Genomic DNA, 24,642 nt, shown 5'->3' on the forward strand with positions numbered 1-24,642 from the left:
TTTGTTCATTTCAGATTTCGATACACTTTCGAGCTTTACCTCACATCTGATAAACTGGTCCAGTTTGGCCTGGAGACTCCGGATGCGTTGCACAGTTGGGCGAGAGCGATCGGGAAGGTAAATATGAATCAGTGGAGCTGTGCTCTCTACACACATAGGAAATAGCTTTTCACACCAGTGCACTAGAGCTCGACTCTGTTTTGATCGCTGGCAGGCCACCACCCCTCTCAGCTGTCACTGCCTGCTGGCGCGAGAGTTCGAGCGAGTGGGCGTGCTGCGATACAAGGCCATGCTAGACCCACAGCAGTGGAAAGAAGGCTTCTTTGTTCTGCAGAAGTCCAACCTGTTCATCTGTCCTGGAAATGACGGCGCCGCTGAGGATATCATAAACCTAAAGCGCCTCCAGGAGCTCAGTGAGTCTGCTACCTCAATCACACGATAGTGTGTTTCACAGATAAACATGCTTCTCAGTTCTTTTTTTAAATTTGCCCTCTGCTTGAATAGTATGTGTTTACGCGTCTTTGTCTTGGTTTAAAAATCAAGGTATTGCATCAGAAACTGAGAACCATGAGAAGAAGGACATCCTAGTTCTTGTTGAGAAAGGAAGGTGGGTGTCGGTCTTTATTTATACACTTTATTCCCACAACCAAGTTACACTTCACATGAAATCAAATAGTTCACTCCAAAAATGAAGAAGTTCACTTTATTTGTCTTTTTTGTTTTTCAGCTCATTTTTTATTTATTTGTGTTTTGTTTGTTTATTATTTGGTTTGTTTATAAAAAGGCAAAATAACAAACAGAAAGCTAGAAAGAGGAAAGGAGACAAAAACGAAAATATAAGTCCATTAGTAAATCAATTTTTTAGAAAAAGTACTTACGGTGATATTGTTATTAACTAGTATTTTACAGTCAGACGTGTTTCTGTTTCATGGTAATATGATGGGATGCAATGAAGGAATGGAGTCCAAATCTTGTTGAAAGCATCGTTTTGGATTTTATGGACGCTATAAGCATCAGAGTTATTCCAAATCAAAATGTTGTTCTTTTTCTGTCTTACACAAGAAAAAATGTTCAGATGTTAAGCAGGTTGTAGTGTTACAGATGTTCTTTTTCTACACAGCAAAAGTGAATGGAGATTGACATTACACCAAAACAATAGCTGTTATGACTTTTGTGCTGTATAGACGGTTTATAGGATGCACATGCTGGCCCAATGTTAACTTCTGGTCTGTGTTTGGTTATAATACAACAATTTATTTTAGATTTAACTTATATGAGTATTTTATTGTATATTAATTGTATTCAATTAAATAAAAACTTCTCGGCAGTAAGGTCTACCGGACGTTACGTTTGGGCCACATAACGTTGTATGTCGTTGCCTCTGAGACCGTCTATAATCCAAGTTACATGAAAGCATACAAATCATGCATTGTCAATTCGATTCTATTCAAATATGGCTGAATATCCAGAAATGTCAATTTGATTTGAGAGCATCAGGATGAGTTAATAGTTTTGGGTGATTCCTTTGAGTGCTGTTTATAATTATCATTGTCATGAAATGGTTTTGTCTTCAGGACTCTGCATCTGCAAGGCATGGGGCGGACAGATTTCTCTCTGTGGTGCACAGACATCCAGAAAGCTGCTGGAGGAAAAGGAAACACTCTTAAAGATCAGCAGCTCAGCAGAAATGACATCCCCATCATCGTAGACAGTTGCATTGCCTTTATAACGCAATACGGTAAGACAGACTAATATACATTCCCTGTGCTTTGATTTTTAGAAATTCTACTCTGTCCAAATCTATAATTTCATGCAGAATGAAAATCGCAACGATTTTATCTGAACCGCACAGGTTTGGCCCATGAGGGTATATACAGGAAAAATGGTGCTAAGTCCAGAATCAAACTTCTCATGGATGAGTTTCGTAAGGATGCCCGGAATGTGAAACTTCGTATCGGAGACAATTTCATCGAGGACGTGACCGATGTACTGAAGAGGTTCTTCCGGGAAATCGACGATCCCATATTCATGGCTGATCTGCACCCCTTCTGGAGAGAAGCTGCCAGTTAGTACAGCTTTCATTCAGACTTGAGAAAATGATCATGAATTTGTCACACGCATCAGATAGCATGTTGGTAAATCTAAATGAATAAAACATTTTTAATATTGCGAGTTATCTCAGTGATTTGTTATACTATATGCAGAGACACCGCAAAAGACACAGCGATTGGACCGATACAAAGAGCTGATTCGTGGTTTACCGTGGGTCAACAGAACGACATTAGCTGCGCTCATCAGCCACCTCTACAGGTCAGTCAGATCTCATCTTCTTTTTCCAGTCCGATCCCACCGGGCGTATCTCACTATGTCTGTCTCTGTCTTCCTCTCTCAGAGTACAGAAGTGTGCTGACCTGAATCAGATGTGCACTAAGAACCTGTCCTTGCTGTTTGCTCCAAGCTTGTTTCAGACGGATGGGAAAGGAGAACATGAGGTCAAGATCATAGAAGACCTCATTGATAACTACTTGTATATTTTTGATGTAAGTGGATCACTTTAGATTATGATTTGTGTTCTCTTCTATCTTTAGTAAAAACCCTACAAGATGCGTTCTTGTACCATGGTGCAATTTGGTACTCTCTTGTCGGTGGAATACATTTTATATGAATATAATTCAATTGTTTTATTCATTGTTATTTGTCGTTTAACCTCTCCTTTTGTTGCTTAGATCGATGAGGAACACCAAACACAGATTGAACTGGAAATCAGTTTGATCACCACCTGGAAACACACGCAGGTACAGTAAACCAACCTGCTTTTATTTCTGTTCAAATTTCACAAACGTTAAAATGTCGTTTGCTGTGATTTCTTCAGCTCTCACAGGCAGGGGACCTGATCATTGAGGTTTATCTGGAGGAAAAGATGCCAGACTGCTGCATCACGCTAAAAGTAAGATCAGCAAAAAACTTGACTGGAAAAAAGCTGCTGTTGCACAACACCACCACATGGCGGCACACACAAACCATTGATCACATAAAGTCATGCCTGTTGTGCTTGTATGACAGGTGTCTCCCACAATGTGTGCTGAAGAGCTGACCAATCAGGTGCTGTTCATGAGAAACATCCCTGCAGGGGAGAAAGACGTGTGGATGACATTTGAGGCCATTGAGGACGGAGAGCTCGGTAGAAAAATGCATACAAATTGACAAATTCAATTTGGAATGAAAGAACATACAAATATCTTTAAAAAATACAAATAAAGTTAAATGCAGGATGTTATTTTCACAGAGCGACCTCTTCACCCCAAAGAGAAAGTTCTGGAGCAGGCCCTGCAGTGGTGTAAAATGGCCGATCCCAGCTCTGCATATCTGGTGGTGAAGAAGGTGCCCAGAGGAGAAGCAATAGACATTTTCACAGGTGAACTCAACACCCGTTTCAGACAAGTGAAGAAATAAAAACGAAATAAAATAAAGTTGCGAAAGTATTCAAACCCCTTCGTTTTATTCACATTTTTTTATGTTGCTGCTTTATGTTAAACTAACTTATGACCAGAGTTATGATAGTTTTGATTTTAGCTTTATTTAGTTTTACTAATATTCAAAATTAGCTTTTATTTTTAGCTTTTTATTTTTTATGTTAATTTTAGTTAAAGTTTTAGCAATATTGGTATATGCTTTTGTCATTTTATAATTAAAAATGTTATGTTGCTATGTCATATTAATTACTTTTTATGTTTGTTTATTATTTTAATTTTAGTGCTTAATTAAGTAATTTTAAATATCTTTGAGGAAACGTTTAAATTTTTCCTTTGGTTAAGTTTTTCCTAATCGTGTTTAGGTCAATATTAGATTTGATTTCAATGAACAGAAACATTTTCAAAGTTTTAATTTTAGTAAACTAAAATAACCTTGCTTTTGTCACATCTATCACTCCAGACGTTTCAAAATTGATTAAAAATAAAAAACTGAAATAATTGCATAAGTGCTCAAACCCTGTACTCAGTACTTGGTTAAAGCAAACCTTTCAATGTTAAATTTTTGTATTAATAGTAGTTTGAAATAAGGCAGCAACGTGACAAAATGTGAGTTAAATGAAGGTGTTTGAATACTTTCACAAGCCATTCTATAGCACACACACAGACATTTTACATGTCATGCGTGTGCTTTAAATTATGAGTACTAACATTTAGAGCATAAACTTGTTATACATGTTGCATAAAGAACACCGACTTTGTATTTTTTGTATTGTTGTTTGTTTCTGACCTTGTGTCTGTTCTCTGTGTTGTGGTTCACAGCCTACAAGAGTGAGATAGTAAAGTCTGGAGTTCTGAAGTGTCGGGATGAGCCGCCCAAACTCCTGCACGGAAACAAATTCCAGGAGCGATTATTTCAAATTAAAGACCACAAACTGCTTATGAAGGACAGAAAAGTATGTTTACAGTACATCAGCAAACTCTTCTAACTCATTAAAAGTTGTTAAACGCATGACTGAAGGCAAAAGTTAAAAATGTATTTTTATTTCTTTACACCTTCACAGAGCATCAAGCCAGAGAAAGAGTGGCAACTGAAAACCTTGAAGATATACATGGGGATAAAGAAGAAACTAAAGCCACCCACAAAGTAAGATGCATATCTCAAAAGTAAAAAGAAGCCTTTCATAAAGGTAGATTATTTAACTAGAAATAACCAAAATGATTGTACTTGCAGATGGGGACTCACTGTGATATTGGATAAACAGCAAATGTAAGTAACAATAATAAAAGTCTGATGTTACACAAAAATGTGTTGCAGCAATTTTTGATGCATCCAATATACCGTATATAATACAATGCATTTTTAATGGATTATAATTTGTGTATTGTATGCATTATGACTGTTCATTAAGAATACAATATATAATGTCAGGCATCATAGCCATCACTCAAAGAATGACTCTCTCTGACCTAACAGGTATCTCAGCTGTTCCTCTGAAACTGAATCATGGGACTGGATGACAAATTTACTTAAAGCACAGGTACACATATACTTTGCACATAGAGCAAATGCTTCCTTTATTCAACAATAACAATCAACTAACACTTTTCTCAGAACGATGACCTGCGCCCGCCCGTGATGAGACGGCACTCTTCCTCTGACATTTCCAAGCAGAAATTCGGCACAATGCCACTGGTGCCCATCAGAGGAGAGGAAAGCAATACCAACTCCACCATGCTCTCAGCCAATCAGACTCTGGTAGGGCACATGGGCGTCCTCTAGTGGTTCAGCACATGCATTACACACTAGTTGTACATTTTGAGACTTAACATTTGTGTGTGTATTTTTGCAGAGGAAGCTTCACACGAGAAGGGCACTTTCAATGTTTTTTGTAAGTATTTCTTTGGGTTTATCTGCAAGAAAAAAATTTTTTTCCCTCTTTGGCTTTCACACACCAATGCTGGTTTGCAACACAGACTTAGTCACAGTTACTCAGTTTACAGCGGCTGGTCAAAATGAAAAAGCGGGGGGTTTAGAAAGTATCAAATTGCGTCTAACAAGCTTTTGAGAGTTTAGGAGTACGTTTCACAAAACAAGCTGTACTTAATTGAGGAATTCCCTTTGACTTCCTCTGTTCTTCCACCCAATTCCTATTGGGAAACCGGGTTTCCTGATATGACAGGATGCGTTTGAGGGAAGAATGCTTCTGCTGCATTGTTCTGCAACTGTAGCCTTGAGGGAGGGAGGGACCTCACTTCACCTCTTGTGTTTTGGGAAAAATGCCACTGCCTCTGGTGCGTCCCAGCCCAAAAGCCTTCGCGAGCAAATGGTCTGCGGGCTTCGCGCTTTTGTTCTCTGTGTATTCGGCAATTATCTTGATGTTGTCGCTCTGATACTGAGACAAAAGTTTGAACTCAGAAAAGGAAGTCATTTCTTTTGGACATTGTTGAGGGGTGAATCCTTTTCTGTGTGGGTCCGGATAAACACAAATACTTTTGTTGTTTGCATAATGCTATCTTCATTTAGCCTGACGTTGAGATGAGGTATTTTCAGGTGGAAATAGTCACTTGTTTGGTCGTAATCTAAAACCACACGATTTAGGATTAGATTCTGTTAATTTTGGAGATTTAGGGATTCATTCAAACACACAGACACCTTTGTGTACACAAGGAATGTGAGCTTGCTTGTGTTTATTAATCTGATTGAGATATAAAATCTGATTGGACGCACATTAATTTGATTGATATTGAGTCATACCGTGATAAATCAACCAAATTTTGGAAATTTCCCGTGCTACAATTTTTTATGTTATTTTGTTTTGATTTCTTCCTGAAGAAAGACAAACATATTATTAGATCAGTATTTTCTTACCATTATTAGGAGGGTCAAAATGACCAACTGTAACTGAGATTTGGAGCCAAATTACAGAGGGTTGAAATATATGTTTTTACTCTTTTACTTTATTTATGTGCAATAAATCTTGAGTTACAGGCATGCAAACTTTGAAAAAAAAAAAAAACCCTTCCAATTAAATAAATATATAAATAAAATGTAATATTTTGGCTGATGATGTCTATATATATATATATATATATATATATTGTTTGTTTATATATAAATGTATGTAATTATATACACATTTATTGCATTACTGAATTCATTGCATTATTGTGATGTAAACTTCAATTGTGAATTATTATTTTTTGTGCATTTTTGACATTATGACAGATACTCTTGATAGCGCTTACCTTATAACATTCCTTTAAAAACATCCCCAACCATTGTCAAATCATTGTAATGTATAACTTTTTATGTCTATTTCCTTTAATAAGCTCCTTTATATTTCTTGCATTTCTTTTTTTCTCGCTTTTTTTTCTATCCAGCCCATGAAGATGCAGCAGGACTCGTTTGAGGAGCGCATTGAAAGTCCCGAGCCTTTGTATGAGGATGTGGGCGACTTTGGCCTGCAGGTGCTCAAGTCTTTAGAAACAAGTTTCCTATCCAGCACTCCTGCTGAGACACAGGAGGTGCCAGCACGGCCCGTCAGCCTCGGACAGAGGAAGACTGCCTCCCTGGATCGCATGGTTGGCTTTAACTCGGCTCACACTCTGAGCGGAGAAAGTACCTTGTCCTCTGGTGAATCTATAGACATTCTGGGACAAGAAGATCACAGTGACTCTCTGCAGGTCACTGGCAGGCCCAGGTCCCATAGATCATGTAGCCCATGTAGCCCCCAACAAGAAATGCTGTTACAGGAACTCTCCACTATGTTCATCAAGAAACCAGAGTCTAAAAAAACAACACACTACTGAGAACCTTTTCTGAATCCACAGATCATTAGAAAATTGGCCTAGATTGGCCCCAAGTGCAAATTTGCTGTGGAACCTGAAATTTTCCTTTATCTTACTGATATTGGATAATAAGAATGCAGTATTAACATGGTTTGATTATTATTGTAAGTACTGTGCCAAAGCGAACACCAAAATTAAGAAACAAGTCTGTAAAACTGCTATTGTTGTTTTTAAAAAGTGGGTTAAATGTGCTTTGCCATGTGCATCTCTTTGTCACACTACACTGACAAACCTCTCAGCATTTTTCAGCATGTCACCACTTATTTTTATATGTCTTTTTATTGTATTATTTGTACCTAAAGATGAAATTACATTTGATTTAAATTTAATATCTGTTTTAAATATTTTTTATTGTTTCTTGGCTCAGTAATGCAGTGTTTTCTGTATGACAGTAAGACGTGAACCTTAATGCATGTTGTGTGCATTACATAAACAGTAGTCTTGTTAAAACATTTATGTGGGTATTCCTTGGCTTCATACAGAAAATTAAATGACTGTTGTTTGGGATCAGTTCTCCTGAGACTTCAAACTGTTTTGATACAGTTTATTGTATTTATTGAATTATTTATATAGACTATTTGAAGAATGATCAAAGAAGTGAAGGAAATGAAAAAAATGAAGGCAATCACTGGAATTATTTTCAGGTTTGACAATAGAGGGCAGTATAGATACATGTCCTGACAATCTGCTTCAGCATTTTCAAATTTTCACTCCTCTTTACAGGCATTTATTCAAGGCATGTACTGTATAAAGTCTAATAACAAAATAAATATGTGATTTCACCCCAGCCTTCTCTTTTATTTTATCAATGAAATTTCCCTGTTTTTGCAAACCTTTGTTTTAGTTCTCTTTATAAATAATTGAACATTCAATTTTAAACACATTGAAAGAGTTTTGTTTTAATTAGATGCGTGATTTTTGTTAATATTGTACTCACTTTTAATGTGTATAATGTATGTGTTTTGGGTGTCTTTACTGCATTTACCAAATATTGTGTTCAATAATTCAGAAAAGTTTGTTTATAAAATTTGCTAATTGTTTACTGAAGATAAATAATGTGCTAGTTATGAGTATCATGAAATTCAAAGCCTCACTCAACCTAATGTGTCACCTCAAAAGCTGTGATGGATTTGATGTTTTAATTTGAAACATCAAATAAAGTACATGTCAATAATTATTGAGATTTAATAGTGTAATAATAATTTAGTTACTTTCCTAAATACTACTAATGAATCATGTATCAGAAATATTATTACTTGTCAAATAAATAAAATGATGTCTAATTGTATTAAAATTACTTCAGATATATACTATAAAAAAGATTTAAGGTAAGTTGTGAAAACATTACATTATAATGAAGATTTTTTGGAAATCATTTTTGCTCCTGAGGGCAAACATGTCGGTCTGGTTGAAGATCAGTCAATCAAAAGTGTCTTCTGGGGAGATTGGATTTAGAGTAATCTTATTATCTAGGCTTTTAACAGCCTCTCATTTCCTGAAGATAATCCATAATCTTTATGTCCAAATCAGTGAAATATCTATTTAATATGTAGCAATATTGTACACGCTATAAATAAAACATTTATTAATCCTATTATATTAGATGATGATAATGATGATTATAATGGCTAATGTTCTTATGTTTGATTTGATTGTTTTATAGGAAATAATTTCTTATACTTTTTATTAACGAAGAATATTTTCCTCAAAATAAGTGAAGTCATGCCGGTGTAAGTCATTAAACAATGAGCATTTTTAGGCACTGATTTCAAGAAATATACAACTTTTGTTATATTTATATCTGTGGCTCATATATGAGGCGTTTCACTAATACGTATTTTTTTCTAGAAACATTACATGCACAAATTCTGTGTTTTTGTTGTTTAGTAGATAAAAATAAGTAAATAAAAAAATCTGAATCATTTAAATGTGTCCTACTTTGCAACTCTAGCTATTGTTATTTACCACAAATGACTCCGTTTCTTAATTCTTGCACAAATTACAATGTTCACTGTGTTTGTCAAGGATCAACTTTCAACCCTGTAACTCAAATTATTTGAAGTGTTTCTTAATAACAACAAACATTTCATCTAGTCCATACTGCGTGAAACCTTAACTGACAACCAACTGTTATAAGTGTGTGTAGTTTTATTTTATAATTGTGATTTTTATTTACTTTCTATATTTATTTAGTCACATTCGTTGCTCGAAAATCACATATATTGTAGGTTTTATTTGCATTTTCAAGTAACAGATCTGCAAAAATAGCAAACCTCCTACAAAATGTTAAATACATAAGTAACAGTTTCTATCTAGTTGCAGAGTGACATGACATATCCTGTCTTGACTCTTTTCCTGCTATCGGTTTTCCAAACCGATCATCTCAGAATCTGACAGAAATATTGCAGCTCCATTCATTTCCCACACAGATGTGTGCGCGGGTTTTATTTCTGTGAGCATTCAGCGTGCTCAGAGTGGACCTCTTGTTTGAGTTGCTTTGTAAGTTTGGGGTCTTTTCTGGGGAAGAAGGGACAGCAAAGACAAGCCCCAACAAGAGCTTAGGGGATTAAGTTCATTCTCACTGCCAATTCGTCACCTTCCTAGTGCCCTCTGCTAGTGGTCTCAATGTGCTGCAGTGTTTTGTGGTGCGTGATTCACTCCAGTGAACAATTATAAGAAACATCAGCTCGTCCGAAAGCAGGAGGAAAAATATCCTCGGGGTTTTAGGCCTTCATTGAGAACAAGGGGACAAAAAAGCTCTAAATCATGAAGTTGTGTGCGAGCCGCTTGGGCATCGACCGGAACAATGTTGGGGTCTAGAAGATCCTTTGTGCGCCTTTGTTCCCTTTTAGTGTAAAAGTTAATGTATCAATTCTGTATGACTAAAGAAAAGAAAGATTTATTCGCCAATGTGATGCTCTTGTGACAAACACTCTCCGCACATACACTAGGACAGATATTTGAAGATCATTGGAATGCATCGCTGACCTCAAATAGTCAAATGCCGCTTACTTTCTCTAATGGCCCGCTGAATCGCTTTAAAAGTAAATGTTGAGATGATGGACAGTTGTCAAGTGATGTGATACACGGGTGCAGGTCTTCCTGCGCCAAGCGGGCTCTTGTGAGCAAACACTTATTGTTGAGTCTGTCTGTGTATGAGTACCCCACTCTGAAAGGCTTCATTGAGTCCATGGATGAGTAACCTCAGGCTGCTGCGAACTGTCCGCTCCATCTTCAAAAGGATCTTCTAGTGTGTCTTTGAAAGCAGACTCCTTCAGCGTGGATCTGAAGGGGGACTCCAGAACCATTTAATAGTGTTTTTGGAGTAAGCCTCACACTCGGGGTGTCTGACCCAATGGAGAGGTGGAAGCTATACAGAAAGGTGAAGAAACTGCAGGAATACCACAGACCGGGATCTCGTTTCATTCTTTCCGAGACCCACGACAATTGGGAGTAATTGGGACTTTTGTCCGAGTTGCATTTCTTCAGAGACGAGGCAGCCTCTCAGATAACCTCCATTATAGTTGTCCTTTGGCCTAGTAATTAGGATTTCAATTGGATGGTCACAAACCAAACCTCTCGACTTGGTTTGAAGGGATAGTTCAGCCAAAAATAAAAATTCTGTCATCATTTACTCACCTTCGAGTTGTTCCAAATCTGTCTAAATTTCATTGTTCTGATGAACACAGAGAAAGATATTTGGAAGAATGTCTATAAGCAGACAGATTTGGCCCCCCATTGACTCCCATAGTAGGAAAAAATACAATGGTAGTCAAAAGTGCCCCAGAACTGTTTGCTGTCCTACATTCTTCAAAATGTCTTCTTTTGTGTTCAACAGAACAAAAAAAAATGATAAAGTAATTTTTAATTGGGAGTCAATGGGGGCAAAATCTGTCTGGTTCATCAGAACAATGAAATTTATACAGATTTGGAACAACTCGAAGGTGAGTAAATGATGACAGAATTTTCAGTTTTGGGTGAAGTAATCCTTAATATTGACCCAGCCTGGTGTACAGTTGATCTGATTTAGGGGGGAACAGTGGTCATGATAACAACAATACACTAATGTGAATACACTTGTCTAGTATGTAAACAGTATTGTAAAATGATTGAACACTTTCGGACATTGAATTGCATTTGAATATGCATTTATATAACATGTAGCGAGATTTGTCGAAGAAATAATGCTTAACTTTTGAGATCTAACTTTTCTAGGTGATGTTTTTAACCAACTGGTGTCAAGGTTATTTCTAGTGAATGCATAAAGTGAGTTCGCCATAAGTTCACTGGTTTATCTATTGGACATGTTTCACTGACAGCTGACACCTTGCAAAGTGTCACAATCGTTTTTTCGTCCATTGTTATGTTGAAAATTTGCATGCGTTCCATATTTTCTTCAAATAAATGTTGATATTTTGTCATATAGATGGTTTCAGCGGCAACAAAATGAACAAGTGTTATGTGGCCTAAACGTAACTTTCGGTAGAACTGTGCAAAGAATCAATAACTGTTGACTAGTTTAATATACAATAAAATATTAACAGCAATTCAATATTAAATAATTGTTATATCATAACCAAACACAGACGGCCAGGCAAGTACATCCAATGAAACCGTCTATAATGAAAGGTATTATTAGATGTGGCTTAACTGTCTGTGAAAAAAGTCAAAATCACAGGTGTTAACATCTCAGTTATTTCTCCTAGGCATAAAGAAAAGAAAATGTTTACTTAAGTTTCCTCTCTCTCAGATATTTATCCTAAAAAAAGACCTAGAAATGTCACAAATATCTCCATTATAGTTTCTTTAGAGATCTCAACAATGTCAGAAAGTGAGCTCAGATTTGTCAAATTTGCTACCAAAAGTCAATATTTTTGAAGATTTCAATACAAACTAAAACAAGTGTTGTCAGATTACTTAACCAAATCCAGATTATTGTACCTCTACAAACTACATTCATTTTACACCTCCATACTTTTAATGTATTTAAACAATTGTCTCATTTGTTTCTGATCTATTTCACTTTGATACTTAAATGAAACAATTGAGAACTCCATCACATCTCTTGAGCTATGAAAGAGCAACATCTTAATAAAATTTAAATAGAAACCCCTTTAATAAAAGGTCAAAATAATCTCCGGGTGGGACCACTGAGTGGTTGAACAGTGTTTCTCTAAACACAGTTTGTCACTCATTACATCAACAAAATCCAAATTGTTAGCAATTTTTGTGTGGGCATTTCAGAAAAGTTCAAATCTAAAATGTTTCGCATTAACATGTGGCTTAACAAATGTGCAGATCCACATAAATAAACAGCTCTGGTCCGAATAAAACACGCTTAAGCACATTTCTACGTGAACTTGATAAAAAGGTGCACCTGCACATTTTTCACGATGGCGGCATGCGCGCATGCTAACGAGAATAGGATTTGTCTTTGGTTACCCACAGAGAGAGCCTCCCTTACAAAACAATTGCATCCTGTTAGTTGCCCCAATTATTTAAAACAACTTGAGCCTGTTTAGATGAGAGCGAGTTATGCAAATGTGCAACGGGGCTGCATTGTTGCACACATATCCCTGGAGGGATGAGCCGGTAAACACCATGGCGGCATTCTTCCCTCTGCCCAAATTTCCCCCTCAGCGCCCAGTCGATAAATAAAGGCAACGTTAAAGGGGTCTAATCCTCGGGATGACCCCGCTTTGTCACGTCACCTCTCCAGAGCTGAAGGGGGGCGGGCCCCCCCAAAATGGGAAAAATGGTCCGCATTAAATTCACAACAGTGCACATCTAAGCTGTCCTGTCACCTCTTTAAATGACCCCGGGGCTCAAATGGGAGAAGATGGCCAAAAAGGACACACTTTATAACTCGGGCTCAATTCAGCCCCGAAGGCTCCACCTCTTATTTTGCCTGCACAAAGTGTTGTTGCGGGCTTCTCCGTACATTAATCTTCAACCCCCCGGTTGTCCCCCCCCATCTCCACTTGGACGGCTCCCTCTATTGTAGCCAGCCTCATTGTAATGTGAGCCTATGCACCGACAGGCACAACTGTCTTTTCCCCTGTCCTACGCTCCACACTGCCCCCTCCCCTCTGCCTCATACCCCTGCCTTAATTGCCCCAGACCACCAGTATGTTTCGGCTGCAGATGTCTCTCTCCTTAATTTGCGTAGGGAGCACAATCAGCCCCATCTGCTGCAGTTTTTCCTTTCCACCATTGCCCCCCTCCCAACAAAAAAAATCACCTCTGCTCTCCCTTAAGTCTCTGTGGTAAGCCCCCCCAACCACCCCACCGCCCAAAAAAAGCCACAACTCCTACTCCTCCAAAAGAAAACCTTGTCAGTGGGGCTGGGATTGAAAGCCTATCAAAAAGCTATAGAAGAGTGCTTTGGTTTGGAAAGGCACAATCGAGGGTTGGTGTGAAATGAGGGCCCCCTACTAGTTTACTTTTTTCCACGGATACTCCCTGTCAGGCTTATGAAAGAGGCTCAGGCCACAGAATCGTGGACAGATGGGAAGACTTTAGGGTGGAATAATCAGAACGTGGTGCAGCCGATAAAGGTAGTGCGTTGCGCCGTTGTTTATACAAAACAGAATAAAGTACACAAGCATAAATCCTCTCAATGGGCCGTGTGACACTCCACCAATGGCTGCCACCCCGCAGACTTGCGCCGTGTCTGGATAGTTCAACTTTGTGGAGTGCGTGCAGATGGTGCGTGACATATCAGCCATCAAATGACTTCTGTCTTGTCAGGTGTGCTCCTGTCACACCTTTATTCTTTTGTGTGTATACATAATACAGTCGAGGTCAAAAGTGATGTCCACTTGCAGAGTTGTACTTTTAAGGAGGCTTGGCAGAAAGAATTACTATAAGAAGAATTACTATAAAATATTACTACAAGGGAGCATCAACAAATATTTATAATTTATTAAATTGTAGAATTTTTTTGTCGCCAAATACGTTTGTCCAATAAATAGCAAAAAATTCATAGTTTGTCCTTTTTGTACCATACACCCCATATGGCTTACTCTAACCTGAAGGGACATTAAAGAAAATATTGTATATATAAATATGCCCCCCCAGACATCACTTTTGGCCACTTCTATATAAAATTCTACACCGTCTGTGTCCTTCCGAAATCTTGGATGTCCAAATTCACTGTTTTTCAGGAAATGGAAAAAACACTGTACTTTTTGGATGAATGAAAAGCTTTATTTTGAACATGTAAAAATAATAAAATTTTAGCTAATAAACAAAACAATAACAAAACAAAATAATCTTAACATGTACATATCCGAAAAGGAGTAGGAAGAAGCATCAGCTTATATAGTCCTACCCTCTTCTCCACTACTCAATTATGATCATCATATTATTAGTAATTCTGTCACCATAAACCTATATTAATAAATTAATTACAATTTGCTGCATATATTTGTTTTTATCCCCATACAACTAAAAAACTCAAATAGTCACATTTATATCTACCGCAAAGATGAATAATGTAAGCAAAACAAAACAAAACAAAACAAAACAAAACAAAACAAAACAAAACAAAACAAAACAAAACAAAACAAAACAAAAAACACAACAACAGCAACAATACAAGAAATAAATAAATAGTTGGTGAGAACACCTAGTCAAAACCCTGCTTTTACAAGTATTACCCCAAACCTCCACACAGTAATTTAAATATGGTAATATAAGTGCACACTAAAGAATGTGGAGTAAATTCTAGTTCAGAACATTCCTTGCTTTATTCAGTACTGCAACGCTTTTAGAAAGTTTATTATGTACATGGTTTATATGAGATTTCCAACTTATTTTATCATCTAATATCACCCCAAGAAACTTATTTTCATTAACTCATTCCATGTCTACACCATCTACCTGTATCTGAACTTGTGTACTCTTCTTTAAACGACCAAATAACACACATTTAGTTTTATTGATGTTTAATGATAATTTATAACTATCAAACCATCTTTTTAATTTGCAAATGTCTGAAGTTGTAGTCTCCAATAGCCTTTTTAAATCCCACCAAGAACAAAACATATTTGTGTCATCTGCAAATATAACTAATTAAAAAAAATTGATACTTTGCAAATATAATTTATACAGAGCAAAAATAATTTTGGACCCATCACTGACCCCTGGGGGACGCCACAAACAATATCCAAACATGAAGATGAGTATTCCCCCAACTTCACAAATTGTCTCCTGTCTCTTAAATAACTTTCCACCTAATGCAATATTACCCCCGATCCCATATCGTTCCAGTTTTTATATTAATATGTTATGATTGATTGTGTAAAAGGCTTTTTTAAGATCTATAAATACTCCAACAGTATATTATTTTTTATCTATAGCTTTTGTAATTTCATCAATAGAATCAATTAATGCAAGAGACCTTGAGCTGTTTGATCTAAATCCATATTGACTGTCTGAAAGTATTTTATCTTTATCAAAAAATTTGTCTAATCTGTCAGTAAATATTTTTCCTAAAATTTTTAGAAAATTGTGGAAGAAGAGAAGCAGGCCTGTAATTTGTGAAGTGGTGTTTATCCCCATTTTTAGTGACACAACTTTAGCTATTTTCACTTTGCTTGGAAATTTACCAGTTTGAAAAGATAAATTACAAGTAAATGTTATTGGTTTTGGTTCCCCTCAATTACCTTTTTTCCCCCTCAATTAAATTTTCATATCAACTTCATTGCAGTCAGTAGATGTTTTGTCTTTACATTTATTTACTACATCTATAACTTATTTTTCTTCCACCGCTGTAAGGAACATTGAGTTGGGATTCCTTTCTATTAAGTTATCATTCCAATCTTCACATGACAATGGATCGGGAATTTCTTCTGCAAATTTTGGTCCAACACTCACAAAAAAGTATTAAAGCAATTAACCACCTCACCCATATTATCCTTTATAGAGTTGTTATCAATAAAATACTGAGGGTAACTTTTTTACCAGAACCTTTTGTAATAATGCTATTTAATATGTCCCATATTCATTTAATATTATTTCTGTTATTATCTGTTAATATTTTGCAGTAATACTCCTTTCTACATACCCTTCTGATATTAGTTAGCTTATTTATATATTTTTATATTTATTTTCTGCCTCTTTAGTTCTTTGCTTTATAAATTCTCTATAGAGTGTGTTTTTTTACATGCGTTTTGTAATCCCTTTGTGATCCATGGTTGGTCTGTGTATTTTTGTTTACTATAGTATTGTATAGTTGGACAGATTTTATCATATAATGATGTAAATATACTTAAAAATTGATTATAAGCACTATCAACAACATTTTCCTTATATACGATTTCCCAATATTGTGCAAGCAAATCATTCTTTTATGCATTCATAGTTTTTCTCAGTTCTCATGTGTCCATATTTTTGTTTTACATCTGAGTGCTTTCTCTTATATTTACTAAAACCGGTAGGTGGTAACTAATGTCTGTGATTAGTAGTCCACCCACAGTTTTGTGTACAATGTCATTGGTAAATATATTAGTAATTAGCAGCCATATCACCCTGTAGCCCAAGACTGGTTACCCACTGGAGCTAAAAAGGGCTGAGCCTGGTCAGTACCTGGATGGGTACCTGCTGAGGAAGCTAGGTTGCTACTGGAAGAGGTGTTAGTGAGGCCAGCAGGGGGTGCTCACCCTGTGGTCTGTGTGGGTCCTAATGCCCTAGTATAGTGACGGGGACACAATACTGTCAAAAAGCACCGTCCTTCAGATGAGACGTTAAACTGAGGTCCTGACTGTGGTCATTAAAAATCCCAGAATAAGAGTAGGGGTGTCACCCTGGCATCCTGGCCAAATTTGCCCATTCGCCTCCATACATCATGGCCTCCTAATCATCCCCAGATGTACTAACTGACTTTTCTCTGTCTCCTCTCCACAAGTAAGCTGGTGTGTGGTGGGCGTTCTGGTGCAATATGGCTGCCGTCGCATCATCCAGGTGGATGCTACACATTGGTGGTGGTTGAGGAGATTCCCCTCTTCCATGTAAAGTGCTTTGAGTGTCCAGAAAAGTGCTATATAAATGTAACAAATTATTATTATTATTAATTAAGGTGGCACAATGGGGTGTAATTCTAGGTCTGGTAATTTTTGGATAGAGACTCGTACTATTCATTATATTAAAGGGGTCATATGGTGTGAATACGTGTATTTCTGTGTCTTTGGTGTGTTATAAGTTGCCCATGCATGTATTAGACACGTAAAATTGCATAAAAAGTGTCGGAACAAAAGATGCATTCTATCTAAAAGCGATAGAATCTACGTCATTTCGTGGTATGACTTGACTAAGACCGCCCAAATGTATACACAAGTAAGGTGGGTGTACTTGTAAATCTCATTGTATAGTCGCCGCCGCAGCCATGTCGTGGAGACACTGTGTGTTTCGTTGCGAAAAGAAAGCCTCTTTGTTTGCCCTTCCAAAAGATGAGACAACTAAAAACGAATGGTTACATTTTATTTACAATACTGTTCCAGAACAGTATAATCCGAATATTGAAGTGTGTGCAGCGCATTTCACAGATGATTGCTTCATGAACCTGGGAGCGATCAAGGCCGGCTGTGCACGAAAGCTTTTGTTAAAAAGTGGGGCAATTCCAACCATTAAAACTTCGCAAGGACAGTCTGGCGCTTCAGATTCGTAGCCTGTAAGTATATTTTCATTGTAAAAGACTTTGTTACGGACTAACGCGAGTTGAGTTTGTCGTGTGTTTGTGATCTGCAAATGCAGACACGCGCGTGTGCAACGTGAAAAAAGACAACATAAGTCCTAATAATCAGTAATTAAGTTCCAACTAGACGCAACAAATGTCGTGTTTATAATGGGGTTTATTGTCTTTGTTGAGTAGCGATGTGACATGGCATAACACTGGTTGATCACTAACGGCAAATCTTTATAACGTCGTATATAAAAGGTAAAACTGTTAGTTATAGTTTTTAACTATTTAACATAATATAAAAAAAAAAAAACTTTTTCAATCCTTTACATCCTGCTCAAGTCGCGCTGGCAAAGTTGATGTATCGGCTTGATCATCTTCATTTTCCATATCAGATTCAGGCTCGAATTGATAAGGAAAGTACCGATGACATTTTATCACCTGTCAGTACAATTGCTCTGAAACCTGATGTTCCAAATATGGTAAGAAGCGTTACATTTCCATCACACGCTTGCAGTATTCGACCAATCACTACGCACTGGTTAACTGGCCAATCATAGCACACCTCGCTTTTCAGAGTGATGAGCTTTGTTAAAAATCAGCGCGTTTCAGAGAGGCGGGGCAAAGAGGAGATACAAACATGCACGGTATGTGGAAAATACAGTGTTTTTGAACCTTAAATCGTGTATACACATTGCATTACATCTAAAACAAACGATAATATTGGTTTTAGCCCTGTCATTTGACCCCTTTAATGTATTCGTCAATCGTTTTATGCTTGATTGGATATAGTAAATCAATGTTAAAATCACCACAGATTAATACTTTTTGATTCATTTTTGAAAACATTTCTTCTATCCAGTCCTTAAATACTTCCATACTAGAGCCTGGTGCTCTATACAAACAACTAATGATAACATTATTCTTTTTTTCCATACATATTTCAATTGTTATATATTCTAATAAATTGTCAATCACAGTTGTCATGCTATCTACCACTTCATGTTTTTATCCACAAACATAACCACTCCCCCTCCACTCTTATTCGTTCTGTTTATCCAGTTTACTTCATACCACTCCAGTTCAAAATCCATACCTTTATCAGTATTGATCCATGTTTCGGATATTGCAATTAATGAGAATGGTTTCGTAAATTGTTTCAGATATTCCTTGATGTTGTCAAAATACAGGCTTCTACTATTGAAATGGATGAATGACAGTTTACTAGTTTTAATGGACTGATTAAACTGTTCCTCTGTATAGTAGTAGCAGTTATTGTGATGTCAGAGAAAAGATTATATTATAATATGTCCTTCTCCAATTCAAATAAATTCAATGAAATGTTCTCAGTTCCAGTTTATCATAAACAGCACTAATTTGACCATTGTTGTCTCCAGATATAAATGTATGAGTTCTTTCAGACTGTGTCATGGTTGCATGATGTACATTACAACAATTAAGTGTTCATACCTCAAGCTTATGTTGATCATTCGTATTTGTCTAATTCCTCTATGTTTTGGATGACCAAAACTTTAACTTGCTTCTGCGATCCATTCAGTTTAATGAATATTTAGCAATTTGTGGTCCATGTGTTTTGAATTCTTCCCTGTTTTAAAGAATTAAACACTGTGCTGTTAAAGTTGACAAGCACTGTTTACTTTTTATTGGTAATAAATTTGCAAAACCCAGTGACAAACATAAAGGGCGACTAATAATAATGATTTATTACAGAAAATAAAAATCACGAAATATGGAGATATGAGGTTTCAGAAGGACAGCAGCGATATAATAAATAATGCTGTATTATTTATAATTCACATGTAGGGTTATGCAATTCATAATATAGTGGACATAACATTGAGACACACAGCCAAAATAGACAGACAGGGCAATTACTCTTAAAGTGACAGATGAACAGAACGGAGGTTTGGAGTGACATGTCAACTTCCAAATACCCATAGATTGTATTGGCATGGGGACTGAGAGTTCAGAATGATTGATGGTGCATTGGGAGAGAAGGAAACTCCCTTTTTGGTGCATTTTCATAATTTTGAGGGGCAACTTTTGTTCTAGCGAACAAAGCTCTTTCTATTTTTTACTCTTTGTCTTCAAACTATAATGAGGGTGTGAGATGTGTGAAGCCACTGTCACCCGTACAAACCCTTATTATGGAGGGTTCAGTGAGCAGTTGTGTCAGTTCATGTGTCCAAATGATTCCCTTTGCTTCATTTTATTTAAACTCTTATTCCAAACAAATTATGGTATATTTGTGGCTAACAGTGTTTGAGATTGGAGCGCTGGTTCGACTTGGATGTTATGGAATTGTGTTTAATAGTGTAAAGGAGTAGTTCACCTCATGTAGTTCAAAACCTGTATATGACTCTTTCTTCTGTGTTACACAAAAGAGAATATTTTAAGGTTTTGTGTCCATACAATGGAAGTCAATACGGACCCATGTTGTTTGGTCACCAGCGTTCTTCAAAATATCTTCTTTTGTGTTCTGCAGAGAAAAGAAAGTATACACATTTGTAAGAACATTTTTTTTAGGTGAACTTCCCCTTTAACATGTTGCAGAATTTGTACTCAAAGTGTATTTTTTAAAGCATTAAGTTAAGCCAATCAAACCCAATCCAATATTTTTAAGAGCAGTTTATTAAAAAATGTCCATATTTTATAGTTTATTAACATTAAACATCTTTCATATCTTTCAAAAACAGGTTGTTAGCATGTTCTCAAAGGTTTCTGGGTGGTTTGTGCAGTCAAAACTGTCCATTCACAAGTCTCTATGATATTCTAATCCTTAGATACTAGGACCACTTTTTAAATGTAAGCTTACATTTTTTTTTAAAGATTTATACATTTTAGATTTTGGCTTGTTTTACATGCAGTGTCAAAACTAAAGGTCTAATCACTGTCTCATCAAGCTGAACAACTGATGAAAAACAAGTTAATAAGAAAATCATTTTAAGTATCTCTTGCCTTTGCAAAATAACAATAAAAGATATAAACCTCAAGTTTTGCTGTGGCCCACACATTGACCACACACCATGCATGCACCACTACACAAGTGTGTCTTCTGAGGGGCCCATGGTGCTGCAGCACTTCATACTCTTCCAGCCAAATGCACACGAGCTGGAGCACGGCCCACCTCGGCCCTCCGTCACGGTCCCATCTAAATCAGTAACTGTTTGCTCTCTATTAGACGCCTTTGTAAAAAGATGAATGTCTTTTTTGCTAACTTTTTTTCTGCCATCTGGGAAGTGTTTTTATGAGGATAAAAGACGTGGCATCCACATTCTCATATCAATGATTCCACTTGCCTGCAATTAAAGGTAAACAAAAATTTGTTTATTTGTAACTTTTGCTCATGGCGAATTGCATTGCAATTCCTGCATGGTTTCAATTCATGCCATTGTATGACACTTTCTTCTTTCTGCAGAACACAAAATATATTTTGAAGAACTTTGGTAACCAAACAACATTGGCCCCCATTGACTCCCATTGTATGGACACAAACCCACTGAGACATTTCTCAGAATATTTTCTTTTGTGTTCTGCAGAAGAAAGAATGTCATTAATGTCGTTTTTTGTAAGGATCTTTTGACAGAAATGCAATATAATGTACATAACTCTGTCTTCAGAAGTGTATAAAGACCTTACATAATGAAGCATTATGGTTTCATTACATTATGAGCTATTTCTATCCACATAAACTGTCTGTCCCCTAGCATGGAATTTGTAATGTTGTTTCTACAGTAACCCTAAACGGACAAACTGCTCTACAGAGCGCGTTTCGTAAATACGTTATCACCTTCGGCAAAGAAGCGAAAACTTGACGACATCTTAGTTCTGTGTCAGCCACCGTAGGGCTTTGAAAGGAAAAGGGAGGGGTGGAGTGAGCCGTTGGTTGCAATTCGCGACCTCACCTCTAGATGCCGCTAAATTTCATTCACTGGACCACTGAATAAAGGTATTTTCAGCTGCACTTCTCAGAAACGCCAGTGTGTGAAGCATCTCTGGTCACATGACTTGACTATTCTGGCACTCGTATTTGTGATCTTCACCCTCTTTGGCACTTACACCAGATGGCACAGCTTAATCCACTGAAATTAGATGAAGAACTTAATTGACAAATAGATGCTTCTTAACCATGCACAGACAGCATCATAATCATGTTCTATGGCTTTAATATGGTCATATGATAGGGGTTGCCTAAGGTAAGAGTAATATACTTTGTGCATGTTTCTCAGCATGCTTACCCCATAATCTAAACTCTTCGGTCATTGCTAAATTGTTTTAACAAGCTGTTGTCGAGCTGTATTCCAATGAGTGCAGTTATCAGGAAAGTAAAGTGCTAATTGTGCCATTTTCCACACCAGAGTCCCTATGAGAGACCGTCTGACAGGGGACAGAGAGACACACAGTTCAGAGGTGCGATCATCACTGGGGCTCATAATGGAGGCTGGAGGCCTCGGCCCGGTTTTAGGACGTGAGCCCCCCACAGAGCCTGCTTCGCTGTGAAGCACCGCCTTTTGTTTGCCATTTATTTACCTTGCTTGCCCAAGCCATAGTAGTCAGAACAATGAGGTCTAGATGAACAGCTCCTTGAATGGTGGTGGCTTCTTTATCCTTTAGCCTCTGAACACTGGTTACCTCCAAAAGCCAGTGATTAAGATCCCGACGGGCTATCTGCAGTTCAACAGCACAAAAGAACTCCACTTATCCAATAAAGAGTCCCACATTCTGTATCCGTAGCTTGTTGCCCTTAGATATGGCGTTCAGAGTGTCACGCGAGTGGGGCGAGATTTCTGTGACGATATTGGCACTGGAATGCTTATTAAAATATTAGATGCAGAACTTTGTGTTTAATGAATATCGTTCATCTCCATGAGGTTTGTTAACACATTAAAAGTTGTGTAACCGTGATATCTGGTGGCTAGTTATTGGGGGTTATTTTGGCTGCATGGGGTGGAAGGGAGGTTTGGGAACCGGCGGTCTGAACCAGCTGCATGGCAAAACGCCGCCCATTCCCTGCTCAACAACAAAAGATGAAAGCATGTCCTGCTGGGTGGCAAAGACACCAGGTGACTAGAGCAACCTGAAGGGTATAGTCCTGCGTTCCCTAATGCAGAAAAAAGCAGGATCCCATTCTATGGCCACCATTTAAGAATTTTGCAAAGGGGAGTTGTTTCCCCAAGCGTTTTAAACATGACCACATAATCCTTTCCCTCTCGTAATACACAATAGAATGGTAAGAAGGTGGCACCACGGAAATCTTCCCATAAGAAAACCAAGCATTCTGGACCAATGCACACAGGTCAGGTTTCACAAGGAACTCTGGATCGCCATTGACATCCCTGCTGAGTTTTCATTTCTAGATTTATTGTTTATGAACAATGCGGTTGTTAATTATATGTACAAAATAAAAATTCACGCGCATAATTTTTTTTAGATCATTTCAAAATTATTTTCTGTTTTTCTGAATTTACTATTTATAGGTGTGTGTTTAGGTAAAATGATAATTTTTGTTTCATTCTGTGAACTAGCAACATTTCTCCCAAATTTCAAATTAAAATATTGTTTCTATTTGCATTTATTTGCAGAAAATGAAAACTGGAGAAACAGGTCAAAATAACAGAAAAGACGCTCTGTATTTTTTCAGCTCTCAAATACTGAAAAGAAAACAAGTTCATATTCACATATAAAATACAACAGTAATATTTGTATGTTTGTATAATATTTTTTGTATATTTGTTTTTAGGAAAAGTTGTGTTAACCTTGATTTTTATCACAGTTTTCCTCAACAGTCTTTCACATTGCTGTTGGATGACTTTGTTATTCCTGAGGTTTGCTTTTGTTGAAATTCATCGACACTGGACTGGAATGACCACAATACACCTAGAAATGACAATTTGGTCTCTTAATTTAAAATGAATTTTCTTTTAATTTTTTCAAAGCATCCCACTGTGCAGTCACTTTACAATCAGAGTTTATTTAAGGTAGCAGATATATGATCTAATTTACAAAATCTAGTTTACAGTACGCCAAAATATTTGCCTTATATTTGAACAGATAACGGATTAGCACAAATATAATAAAACATCCTTGAATCTTTTATTTAAAAAAGGCTAAGATGCCAAGTGTCTAAAACCTCCTCTATAGGCTCTGTTGCTGAATTAAGTTTTTATTCAGATTGCTGCTGATCAGATCTGAGTCAGCAAAACATTTAGAAAGTAAGATGCAACTCTAATTTTGCAATAAACTTTGCATTAGAACACAACTTGCAGAAACGTAAGTAAAAGATAATGGTTGTTAGTCTTGAATTTTCATCAAAAACAAACAAAACAAAAGTGGCAATTTCGCACACTTTCTGGACACACAACAGAGCCACTAAATGCAGTTAATAACCAAAGTATACTAAGCTTTTGTTAAGATATGTGTTTCTATGGTGTGAGAGTTTGTCAGAGTTTCTAGTTTTGTGTTTACACAGTGGTCAAAATGGGTTCAGAAGTTCATTGATAAACCTGCCAGTTCACAATTGTTACTGGGAGAAAAGCAGAATCATAAATGTGACAATAGCATATATATCTTTTTTTTCTTCATGCTATATTTCTTTCATGGCGTGATATTAAAGGGACA

At 36.9% G+C, this 24,642-nt stretch overlaps 1 protein-coding gene across 4 annotated transcripts in view; it reads left to right on the top strand.

The window, feature by feature from the left end:
• The window catches only part of arap3 (ArfGAP with RhoGAP domain, ankyrin repeat and PH domain 3), a 33,925-nt gene extending 25,765 nt beyond the window's left edge, over positions 1–8,160 (top strand). For 2 of the 4 annotated variants that reach the window (XM_057350035.1, XM_057350036.1), the window contains exons 17-34: positions 15–117; positions 215–413; positions 544–607; positions 1,575–1,738; positions 1,853–2,065; positions 2,205–2,310; positions 2,393–2,540; positions 2,727–2,795; positions 2,873–2,947; positions 3,064–3,181; positions 3,287–3,415; positions 4,293–4,426; positions 4,535–4,617; positions 4,705–4,740; positions 4,948–5,011; positions 5,086–5,229; positions 5,324–5,362; positions 6,855–8,160. In XM_057350035.1, the coding sequence (XP_057206018.1) occupies positions 15–117; positions 215–413; positions 544–607; positions 1,575–1,738; positions 1,853–2,065; positions 2,205–2,310; positions 2,393–2,540; positions 2,727–2,795; positions 2,873–2,947; positions 3,064–3,181; positions 3,287–3,415; positions 4,293–4,426; positions 4,535–4,617; positions 4,705–4,740; positions 4,948–5,011; positions 5,086–5,229; positions 5,324–5,362; positions 6,855–7,283 (2,317 nt within the window). In that variant the 3' untranslated portion in view covers positions 7,284–8,160. The remainder of the gene's footprint in view (positions 1–14; positions 118–214; positions 414–543; positions 608–1,574; positions 1,739–1,852; positions 2,066–2,204; positions 2,311–2,392; positions 2,541–2,726; positions 2,796–2,872; positions 2,948–3,063; positions 3,182–3,286; positions 3,416–4,292; positions 4,427–4,534; positions 4,618–4,704; positions 4,741–4,947; positions 5,012–5,085; positions 5,230–5,323; positions 5,363–6,854) is intronic. The other 2 variants (XM_057350037.1, XM_057350038.1) reach the window with 1 other exon arrangement.
• Positions 8,161–24,642: the final 16,482 nt, after the last annotated feature.

This window comes from Triplophysa rosa, linkage group LG13 (genome assembly GCF_024868665.1).
Source record: "Triplophysa rosa linkage group LG13, Trosa_1v2, whole genome shotgun sequence".
NCBI classification, from domain to species: Eukaryota; Metazoa; Chordata; class Actinopteri; order Cypriniformes; family Nemacheilidae; genus Triplophysa; species Triplophysa rosa.